Genomic DNA, 11,624 nt, shown 5'->3' on the forward strand with positions numbered 1-11,624 from the left:
ACAGCAGGAGTGCCTATTTTTCACCAGCACTCATGTCGTGTGCGTCTCGGTGTGGGACACAGTGAACAAAGGAAAAGAACAAAGTAAGTTACAGACACAGGAAGAGACCCTTCAGCCCTCCAAGCCTGCGCCAACCCAGCTCCTCTACTGAACTTTCTAAAGATCTGTATCCCTCTGCTCCCTGACCATCCATGTATCTGTCTAGATAGATCTTGAATGATGCTACATCTTACATGAAGAAACATCGAGTGCAGAAAACACCTGGAAGAAAAAAACACCCAGGTGGCCAGTGACAAGCAGTGCCCCCTTAAGGTTCCTTTTTTTATTTAGCAATAAATACTGTCTGTTTCTCTGTAACAGAACCTTCAAGAAAACCTACATGTATCTGTGTCTGAGTGTGTCTGTGTGTGTCTGGGAGAGTATGTGTGCACATATGTCTCTGTATGTCTGTGTACCTGCTTGTCTGAGTATGTATGTGTGTGTCTGTATGTACATGTGTGCATGCATATGTCTCTGTGTATCTGAGTGTCTGTGTGTGCATGTGTCTGTGTATGCGTGTATGTGTGTGTCTGAGTGTCTGTGTGTGCGCACGTGTGTGTCTGATTGTGTTTGTGTGTATGTGTGTGTATTTGAGTGTCTGTATGTGTCTGATTGTGTCTGTGTATGTGTGTGCACTTGAATGTCTGTGTGTGTGTCCATCTGTGTATGTGTGTGTGCGTGTGTGTCTGTCCATCTGTGTGTGTATTTGAGTGTGTGTCCCCATTGTGTGTGTATTTGAGTGTGTGTGTGTGTCTGTTGTGTGTGTATTTGAGTGTGTGTCCCCGTCTGTGTGTGTGTGTGTATGTGTGTGTGCACACGTCAATGTGCATCTTTTACAGTCACAACACTGAAATACCCATTGAGTCAGAAAGCATATTCTTTTAAAAGTGCCTGTTAGGGCTAATTGTGGTGCGATAAGACAAGGGGAGTTCTCCTCCTGCTTCTCACTTGTCTGTAATATAGGGCACAGACTGCATCAGTCCCTTCCTCACTGACTGTGTGAGTCTCCTTGCTGCTTGGCTTTCCTGGCCAATCTGTATCTCACACAATACCCTCCCTGCAAAATGACTGAGATTACTGTAAATGTCAGCTCCTTTTTACTCCCTTCGACAGGAGAACTGAACATGAGTAAATAAGTGAAGAGCTTCTGCTCCCTCTCCTGGTATTGGAGTTTTTGCTAAATCACAGCCTGCCATTCAAGAGCTTGGTGCTAATCTGATAAGTATATTTATTTCCCCGGGTACTTGTTTGTTTAATTTTGCAGAACAAATAACCAGAGGCGTGATTCTGTATAAAGGAGCAGCCGTTACCAGACGCAGACAAAGACACATCTCCCACCGACAGGATGAAGATACTGATTGTTCTCAGTGTCCTGCTCACTCTCTCCAGCGCCAAAGTCCTTTCGCGATGTGAACTTGCTCGCGTTGTAAAGAATTCCATACTGTCTGAATTCCCCAAATACAGTGTGGCTGACTGTGAGTAACATCCTCTCAATTCTATCTCAGTCGTGGTGATTGTATTTATAGGGTAGGGATTGTATTTTATCTTTGTGGTTCTGTCAGTCAGCGAGTGAGTGAGTCAAGTTGGGATGTGGACTGTCTGAGCCTGATCTGGAGGGAATAAATATATATTTATTTTAAACAAAAATGCGTAGGAATAGACTGGATGGTGGGCAGTTCTTTTTGTAGAGGGCTGTAAGCGTCTATTAGAATGTCTTGGAGTGTAATGTGCAGTAACTCTAGGACTTGTTGATGATGGAGAGTTTGTTCATTAAGTGGCAAAAGAGTTTGAGTGTTAACCTGTAATCAGTATGCACAAAAGCTGACTGATGGTGAGAGACAGAGAGTCAGCAGAAGGCAATGGCAAACCATTGCAACAACTGTAGCAATATCAGAACCATAATCCATGTCGGCTGGGTCTTAGAAGCTGCTGCCTAGGCTTTCGGAGTTGGCTTGTGCACAAGTAGCTGACACCGACGTTAAGGAAGAGCTGATTTGATTCCTAACTGGGGCACAATTCACATCACTGAGAAGGTAACTATCATTATAAGTTACACGTGGCCTCAGTAATCTGCTCGATCGGTGCTGATCACCCAAGGACATCCAGGAGGACATTTTCCAAGTATTATTTTTAAGATTAGATTACTTACAGTGGCCCTTCAGCCCAACAAGTCCACACCAACCCTCAGAAGAGCCACCCACCTAGACCTATTCCCCTACATTTACCCCTTCACCTGACACTATGGGCAATTTATCATGGCCAATCTTCACCTGACCTGCATATTTTTGGACAGTGGGAGGAAACCGGAGCACCCGGAGGAAACCCACGCAGACATGGGGAGAATGTGCAAGCTCCACACAGACAGTTGCCTGTGACGTGAATTGAACCTGGGCCTCTGGCACTGTGAGGCAGCAGTGCTAACCACTGTGCCACCGTGCTGCCCAGTTCTCCTCATTTTGCCTCTGCATTTCATGGATTTTGACTTTCCACAGAGGCTGCTACATTGGAAGTTAAAGAGCAATGATTTGATTAGATTAGATTCACTATGTGAGAAACAGAACTCACTCACAAATCAGCCTGAGACAAAGCCTTGGAAACAAGAACAATTTATTACAGCCTTGCAAGTACTGGACGCCTCTGCAATCAAGCAGAAATGCGCGCGAAAACAAAACATGCAAGCATTCTTATTCAGTTTGCAAGTTGTGGAATCATGCCTCCCTTTCCCATACTATCATAAGCCAATTCCCTCACTTGGGTTTTTTTCTCTAGTTATTTTCTTATCTGGCCATCCTGCTGTCCTTGTATGTCTGCATTCTTTGTTCCTTGTTTGTTACAGCTTGTTTTTTTATCCAGTTTCTCTCATCATACTATAAGCTTTATTGTGAAATGCCCCTGCTGCTTCTTTTTTTTTTGGTCAGCTACAACCCTTCATAGTTGTTTCCTAGCTTAAAACTATTTTCTTTAAAATACCCTATATATTCATTCAAGTCTTAGCCTTAAGTATGCTACATGCTACAAGAATTCCGCGACCGTTTGTATAATGTTCCCCTTTCCCTCCTTTCACAACACTCCCTCCCCCACCTGCAGATACTACATTTCTAATCTCCCATAACTACAGTGTGGAAACAGGCCCTTCGGCCCAACAAGTCCACACTGACCCTCCAAAGAGAAACCCACCCACCTATATTTGCCCCTGACTAATCCACCTAACACTACAGGCAATTTAACATGGCCCATTCACCTAACCTGCACATCTTTGGACTGTTGGAGGAAACCAGAGCACACCCACGCAGAGAATGTGCAAACTCCACACTGAAAATTACCCGAGGCAGGAATTGAACCTTGGTGTCTAGCGCTGTGAAGCAGCAGTGCTAACCACTGAGCCACCGTGCTGCCCTGTCTTTGGTTCTGTCTTGTTGGAGATGGTCATTGCCTGGCACTTGCATGATTTGAATGTTACTTGCTAGCACAAGGTTGGATATTGCCCAGGTCTTCTTGAAATTGGTGTGATAATGTTGCCCCTTTAAAGAGGTTGTTTCTTTTCTTGGTTCTTTTTAAGAGACATTGTAAAGGTAGAGGTGCCAAAATATCTGGGGTGAGCCTAAATTAACGATGACTGGGGAATGGACAGTCCTCCCAGTTCAGGTTTTTTTTCTAGTTTCTTTTAGTTGTAACAGTGAGAAACTACTGCTTTGGCTGTAGCAGAGAAACTGCTTCAGTCCAGGGAAAGGTTCCAAGCTTCAGCAGATGATTCCCAACCGGCTTTCTCTGTGAAATCTCTGCTGTCTTTAAGAACCTGTATTTGTATTTACCTTTTGCCAAGAGGTGTGTTCATGGGAATTGGAACAGTTCCTTAGTTAAGTTGTTGTGTCGGGTCAGGTAAGTTCACCAATAGTTAAGTTTTGTTTTGTTTGTGTTTCCATTGAAGTGTTTAACTAAATTCTGGTTTGTTTAAAGCCGAGTGGTTTGACCAGCTGCATCACTCCTGGAATATCCACTTCACATCTGCCTTTAAAAAAAAACATCGTCAGGGACTGGGCTACTTTCTTAACATATTTTGAGGGTTTGGGCCTGGTCCATAACATTGGGAATGCAGTGCTTCAGCATTTGAGGAATGCTAAATCGTGCTGGACATTGTGGAAACATCTCCACTTCTGATTTTATGGAATCATACAGTACAGAGGCCCTTCAGCCCATAGTTCTATACTGTCAAAAATACAGTATTATCTACACGGGTCCGATTTTCCCACACTAAGTTCATAGCCTTGAATATTATGCTGGAGGGAAAGTCATTGATGAATTAGCTGAAGATGGTTGAACCTGGGATATTACCCTGACGAACTCCTGCAGAGATGTCCTGGAGCTGAGATGACTGACTTCCAACCACAACCATCTTCCCATGTACCAGGTATGACACCAACCACCGGAAAGTTTTCCCCTTGATAACCATTGATACCAGCTTTCCTGGAGCTCCTTGGTGCCACACACCTTCAGATGCAGCTGTGCTGGCAAGGGCAGCCTCACTTTACATCTGGAATTCAACTGGCTTTGTCCATTTTTGAATCAAAGCCACGATAAGCTGTCCTGGTAAAACCCATACTGAACATCAATGACCAGGCCATTGAAAACCAAGTGCTGCTTGATTTCCAGGCAGATGCTTTGAACTGTGCTGGAAGAACATGTTTGCGATGGTTCTGGAGCACAAGTCTTCATAATATTGATGGAATTTTTTTTTATTCATACGGGGGACATGGGCAGCATTGGCTGGGTCAGTATTCACTTCCCATTCCCAGTTGCTTTTGAGCAAGTACTGCTGATCTGTCTTTTTGAACTGTTACAATCCATTAGATGTAGTTATCCTCACAATGCTAATTCCAGTGACATTGGAGAAATGGTAATATACAGCAAACGTTTTACTAACCAGCACCTATGGGCAGGAGCGTGCTGGCTGATCGAATATTCTGAATAATCAAGTGGCCCAGATAATGTAAAAACGCACACTGAATAATAGAAAGGCAATACAGCGTGTACACACATCATTTATATTTTATTTTCAGGCTAATCACTTAAATAGAATGCAACTTTGCCTTAAATAAACCTTATCAACAGACAACCTTCTTACTCACACCCTCAATCGACTATTCTGACATCACAGAGATCACGATAATAGAGTGATATATTTTGAGATATATATATTGTCATGTTATTGAGAATGACAATTCATTAAGATGTCGGTTAAAGCAAAGTTTGCATTCCAACTCCAGATAATGAGTGGCTTCAAGGGGAATTTGTAGATGGTGTTCCCATGTCTCTGCTGACTATTGTCCTTCTAGATGGAAATGGGCATGGCTTTGGAAGGTGTTGCCGAAGGAGCGTTGGGGAATTATTATTACTCCTGAGTGCTGGTGGTGGAGGCAGTGAATGCTTGTGGGTGTGGTGCCAACCGAGCGGATTGCTTTGCAGATGGTTTCAAGCTTCTTGAGTATTGTTGCACCTGCACTCATCTGGAGTACGATGGACAGTGTTCCATCGTACTCTAGAATTGTGCCTTGAAGATGATGGGGAGACAAGAGGTGACTTACAGTTGCAGGATTCCTAAACTCTGACCTGCTCATGTGGCCATTGTATTTATATGCTGAATCCAGCTCAGTTTCTGGTCAATGGTAACCCCCAGGATATTTATAGTGGGGATTCAGTGAGGGTAATACCATTGTATGTCAAACGGTGGTACTTAGATTCTCCCTTGTTGGAGATAGTTATCGCTTGGCATTTTTGCAAAGTCATATTACTCACCACTTGTCAGCCCAAACCTGGATATTGCCCATGTTTTGATGCACTTAGTCATGGACACCCTCACCTATGATGGAGGGAAGATCATCCAAGAGGCAGCTGACGCTTCTTGGGCCTAGGGCACTACCCTCAGGACCTCCTACAGAGATGTCCTGGAGCTGAGTGACCTCCAACAACCACAACCATCTTCTTTTGTACTTGTGACTTGGGCATTGTCTGTAATGTGTGATACTGTGAATCGGACTGTTTCAGACTGTTGGTGACTCATCTGTGGGACACCTGTCTCAATTTTAACACAAGTTGGCATCCAGGACTTTATAGGGTCAACAAGGCTGGGTTTGCCATTGCCTTCACCAGAGCACACTTCAATGCCAGGTTCATTCCTTTTGTTCAACTTGACATGAGGCTTTCATATCCCAGAGATATCACCCGTGGCTGACCACTTCAACTCACCTTCCACTCCCCAAAGGACATGCAAGTCCTGGGCCTCCTCCACCAACAAATTAAAGCTATCTGTCAACCGGAAGAAGAACACCTCATCTTCTGCCTCGAGATCCTTCAACTACACAACATCAACATCGACTTCACCAGTTTCCAGATGTACCCTCCCACCACCTCCTCCCAGATCCAAAACTCCAACTTGGCACTGTGCTCTTGACCTGACCTACCTGTCCAACTTCTTTCCCACCTATCCGCTCCACTTCCCCCACCAACCTATCACAGTTATCCCCCATTTGCATCCACCTATCACCTTCCACCTACCTACTCTCCAGCCCCAACCCCCAAGCTCAGTATTTATCTCTCAGCCTCCCTTCCGCCTCCACATGCCTGCTCCTCAGATGCTGCCTGACCTGCTGTGCTTTTCCAGCGCCACCCTTTTCCATTCCAACTTCGTATGGTTTGATACAACTGAACGTCTTGTTGCCATTTAAGAATAAATCGCATTGCTGTGAGGCTGGAAGGGCTTTTGCCCAAAACATCGATTTTCCTGCTCCTCGGATGCTGCCTGACCTGCTGTGCTTTTCCAGCACCACTCTAATCTTGACTCTGATCTCCAGCATCTGCAGCACCCACTTTTGCCTTGGAGTCACATGTAGGCCAGAGCAGGTAAGGGTGGCAGATTTCCTTCCCTAAAGGGACATCAATGAACCAGATGGGTTTTTACGCCAATGCACAGTGGTTTCATGGTTGTCCTTAGACTAGTTTTTAACTCTAGAGTTATAAGTTCATTCAAATCTCACCATCTGTCATGGTGAAATCAAATGGTATGGGGTGTAAGTGGGAGTCGGGGACTGATTTGGATGATGAGCCCTGATTATATTGAATGGTGGAGCCAACTCGAAGGCCCATTCCTGCTGCTATTTCCTATCTTTCTATGTGAGATTTGCACCCAGAGTTTCTTCTTTCATTTATTTTGATTCTAGGGGTGTGCATGGCCCACTATGAGAGTCGATACAACACACTGGCAAAATACTACGAGAGAGGCAATAATGGAGAAATCCAGTCAGGAGACTATGGGATCTTTCAGATCAGCAGTAAATGGTGGTGCTCAGATACAATGTTTCCAGAAGGTCCCAACGGTTGTAACATGAACTGTAACCGTAAGTGAACCAATATCCTGTCAACCTCAAGTTTAATTTCTTATTCCATCCCATTTAAAGAATATGCAATTGGAAAGCTCTATGTAGTTCTAGTTGCTTTCCTTCAAAACTGACTTTGAGGCAATGGAGAAGGTGGAAAAAAAATTAAAGGTGTCACACAAACTGAAAAAAACTATAACCATCATGAAAGGATAAATAGACTGGGTCTCTATTTTCTCTTGAAAATGGCTGAGTGGTGGACTATAGATACGTTAACTGAGGCTCCTGTGTTGGTACTTCCACTTGTGATGAAATGTAAATGTAAAACACAAGATGCTCACCAAGAAATCTAATTTCCTTTGTGTTAATTCATGGGAATCGGCATCACTAATAAGGCCAGGGTTACTGCTAAAGAGAAGACGGTTGTGAAACTGTCACTTTTTATTCGGAGTAGACCATATTGTTCTAGGTCTGGAGTCACATGTAGGCCAAACCAGGCAACAACAACAGATTTCCTTCCCCAAAGGACATCACTGAATCGGGTGGGTTTTATGAAAATCCAAATACACCATTACTGACACCAATTTATTTTGTTCAGACTTCATGGAATTAATTGATTTTAAATGGCTCAGTAGTCATGGTGCATTTTGAATTCAAGTCCCTTGATTATTAGTCCCAGTTTCTGGCTGACTAGCTTGATTGCACAATCACTTTACATTTTGACACTAAACTCAGGAATTCCATAGGTAGCTGCTCACCTGGAGAATGGTGAGAAAACTCAACACTCTCATCATAAATACTGATGTTTGATTGTTTAAATAGATGTATGTAAGGGTTAGCAGATCAGTAAGGGGGGGGGGGGAGACAATCAAGGTGACATTGGGAGAGTTAGGTGAAGGTGGCTCAGAGAAGTGGAGCATAAATCTCAGATTAAATGTGTTGGGATGAATGGCCTGTCTCTGTGCGTAATTTCTGTGTAATTCCTTAGACTATTCCATGTCCAATGGTGGCCCCATTCTGGAAGGACATGGCACTCTCCCTCACCTTGTGACTGTGACCAATGGAAGCTTTTCTCCAGATTGGAAGATAAAAGCCCCATTCCAGGACTTGAGGGAGTGCTGCACTGTCTGAGAAACTGAGCTTAGAATGAGCCTTTTCAGGAGGTTGTTACAGTTTCCATGTTACCATTTGGTCCAGAGTGCGATTTTCACTTCAGTCGATAGGAAAAGGGTGGGTGATGGTCAAGAGGGAGGATTATTTGATTGTTAACCACTGATTTGAACAGATAAAGGAATCCCACACGGTGTAAGATGAACTGCAGATTCAGAATCACCTGGATTTTTCTGTTTAATAAAAATCAGAATGAGCCTGTCTTGATGTCCTGGTCAGCAATTTTTACCCCCAATTCCCCCCACTCCTCAATGGGAATAGTCAGGGTCACTGACCATCCATCTCATTGGTGAATTAGATTAGATTAGATTACTTACAATGTGGAAACAGGCCCTTCGGCCCAACAAGTCCACACCGCCCCGCCGAAGCGCAACCCACCCATACCCCTACCCCTACATTTACATTTACCCCTTACCTAACACTACGGGCAATTTAGCATGGCCAATTCACCTGACCTGCACATCTTTGGACTGTGGGAGGAAACCGGAGCACCCGGAGGAAACCCACGCAGACACGGGGAGAACGTGCAAACTCCACACAGTCAGTCGCCTGAGGCGGGTATTGAACCCGGGTCTCTGGCGCTGTGAGGCAGCAGTGCTAACCACTGTGCCACCGTGCCGCCCACAAATGTGGAACCCTGTTGAGTATAAAAGGCGTGACATTTTCTACAGATATTCATGTTGTCCCCACTTGCTGCTGAGCTTGAATGTGGACCCTCATTACACCACAGCACAGCATCAAGAACAGCAAACACCGTTCATTCTCAGGATTTCCAACCCTGCCCCCTGCAACAGCTCATAAATATATAGTTTCTAACTTTTTTTCTTATTATTGTAGTTTTTCTGCAAGATAGTGCAAACATAGAAGCTGACATCAGTTGTGCAGCAATAATAGTGAATCAACAAGGAATGGAGGCCTGGTAAGTTAAAATCTTAATCTTGTTTCTCTCTCTTTCAATGTTTAGACATTGAGGTTATAATTGAGCGATGGAATGCCACTGGTTGCTATAATCAGGTACTCAATATTGCAATCAGGAGGCTGGAAGAACACAGCAACATCAGGAGGTGAAGTCAATATTTCCGATGGAACCCTTCTTCAGGAAGAAGGGCCAATACCTAAAATGTTGACTTCTCCATCCCCTGATGTTGCCTGGCTTGCTGTGTTGTTCCAGCCTCCTGCACACCCACTTTGGATTCCAGCATTTTCTTTGTCTCTGCCTCAATATTGTAATAATGATGAGTACTCAGACTCCTCAACAATAAACAGAGATCAGTTAGAGTGTCTCAAGCCCTGCTGAGTGCCACAGCTATGTCTAGGGCAGTTAAGAGTCAACCACATTTCTGGGGATCACAGGTAGGCTGGTAATGATGGCAAGTTTCATTCCCTGAAGGATATTTGGGAATCTAATGGAGTTTTATGACAAGGAACAATGATTGATAGATATCATTAGATTAACTTTTTAATTCCAGATTTTTATTAAACTAAATTCAAATTCCATCATTTACCACGGTATGATTCAAACCCGAATCCCCAGAATATTGGTTTCTGATTGCTATTCTATAATAGCATTACCTCCACCTCACCGTCACGTTTATGAAGAGAGGTATAGTAAGGCATGTCATAGAGAGTGTGACAGTGATCTGTGTATTATAGAAACTGTTAGACTGAGGTATGTATTATACTTAGTCACATCGCGAGGGTGTGTTACAGAGTTTTACAGCAAGGGGGTGTGTTTTAGTATGGGTCTATTAGAGATAGCATTACAGTGAGGGTGTGTTATCAAATTCTTACAGCAATTGAAATTAACTTTAGTTGTATGCAATTCTGGAATCCAAATAATGGGAACAGTGTGATAGGAAAAGGTGCAGAGGAGATTTACCAAGATGTTGGGAGAGTTTCAGTGATGAAGGGAGTGTAGACAGACTGGGATTGTTTTCCTTGGAGCAGAGAAGAGGTGACATGATTGAGATGGATAAAAGGGCATTTTTCTGTGGTGTCGACCTCTATGAATCTATTAGTCTAATTAGTGAGTTAAAAATCACACAACATCAGGTTGTAGTCCAACAGGTTTATTTGGAAGCACTAGCTTTTGGACTGCTGCTCCTGATGAAGGGGCAATGCTCTGAAAGCTAGTGCTTCCAAATAAACCTGTTGGACCATAACCTGGTGTTGTGTGATTTTTAACTTTGTACACCCCAGTCCAACACCCACACCTCCAAATCTATTTAGTGAAGATTACACAAGCAAAGACGCTGTAAATTGGCTCCATCCAATAATATTCGAGAGTTCCTTCTGTCCTCTTGTGTCCAACATTATTTCACAACTACGCTGGCCCACTCGTTTTTTAATGACAGAATTTTGTGAAACACAAGAAAACTTGTAATGGGCACACATAGGAGTGGTGCCTCTGTGCATTAAATCTTAATGTTTCTGGACACTAGAAACAATCATCATTTCATGAGAGGAGATGAGAATGCTGTGAGAGAAGGAGGTGACTCATGTACACGTCAACAAATATACACCTGGAGCTCTTGCAATTCTCTCTGACTAACCTGTCATTTCTGATGTTCTGCTTTTGCAGGAAAGGGTGGACTGAGAACTGCAAGGGGAAATGGATCAATTATTATACATATTTTTGCTTCTGGTAAAGGAGAAAGAAATCCAGCCAATTAAAACCAGTCGCTCCTGATACAACACAGCATGGAACACTCTCAGCCGCTAATTGTACATAACTGAGATCGAAGGAATAAGATCCAGTTCTCTGTCATAACTCATTAGAAATAAACACAGATAAACATCAACTCTCAAGTGTTTCAATACAGTTGAGCAATCAAGATAAAATTCAGGAAACGTGCGGAGAAAGATTGAAACTAAAGGATAAAGCCGTACATTAAGAATGTGGTCAGTGAAGGAGAGGATGACAAAAGGGAATGGGAAACGTTTAGGGAAGATTGTAAAGCAAAATGATTTATTGTTTTGTAAGCAATTCCCATTAAATCTGTTCTTCCTCATATTCTAATATTATGCACAGCCTTTTTTTGTGTT

At 43.3% G+C, this 11,624-nt stretch overlaps 1 protein-coding gene across 1 annotated transcript; it reads left to right on the plus strand.

Moving 5' to 3' along the window:
* Positions 1-1,357: 1,357 nt before the first annotated feature.
* On the plus strand, positions 1,358-11,380 carry LOC122555587 (lysozyme C, milk isozyme-like). The gene is made up of 4 exons (XM_043701613.2): positions 1,358-1,514; positions 7,254-7,430; positions 9,417-9,498; positions 11,161-11,380. The coding sequence occupies exons 1-4, from the start codon at positions 1,385-1,387 to the stop codon at positions 11,225-11,227; spliced, it is 456 nt and encodes a 151-aa protein (XP_043557548.1). The 5' UTR covers positions 1,358-1,384; the 3' UTR covers positions 11,228-11,380.
* Positions 11,381-11,624: the final 244 nt, after the last annotated feature.

This window comes from Chiloscyllium plagiosum, unplaced genomic scaffold (assembly GCF_037043375.1).
Source record: "Chiloscyllium plagiosum isolate Xiang-an unplaced genomic scaffold, Cpla_swu_hap1 HiC_scaffold_12, whole genome shotgun sequence".
Classification (NCBI taxonomy): domain Eukaryota; kingdom Metazoa; phylum Chordata; class Chondrichthyes; order Orectolobiformes; family Hemiscylliidae; genus Chiloscyllium; species Chiloscyllium plagiosum.

Bases quoted from the DNA above. Each gene is read 5' to 3' on its own strand.
- LOC122555587 (XM_043701613.2), top strand. From the start codon at position 1,385: ATGAAGATACTGATTGTTCTCAGTGTCCTGCTCACTCTCTCCAGCGCC. The intron at 1,515-7,253 runs GTGAGTAACATC...TTTTGATTCTAG, and splicing joins CAAATACAGTGTGGCTGACT to GGGTGTGCATGGCCCACTAT. The intron at 7,431-9,416 runs GTAAGTGAACCA...TTATTATTGTAG, and splicing joins TTGTAACATGAACTGTAACC to TTTTTCTGCAAGATAGTGCA.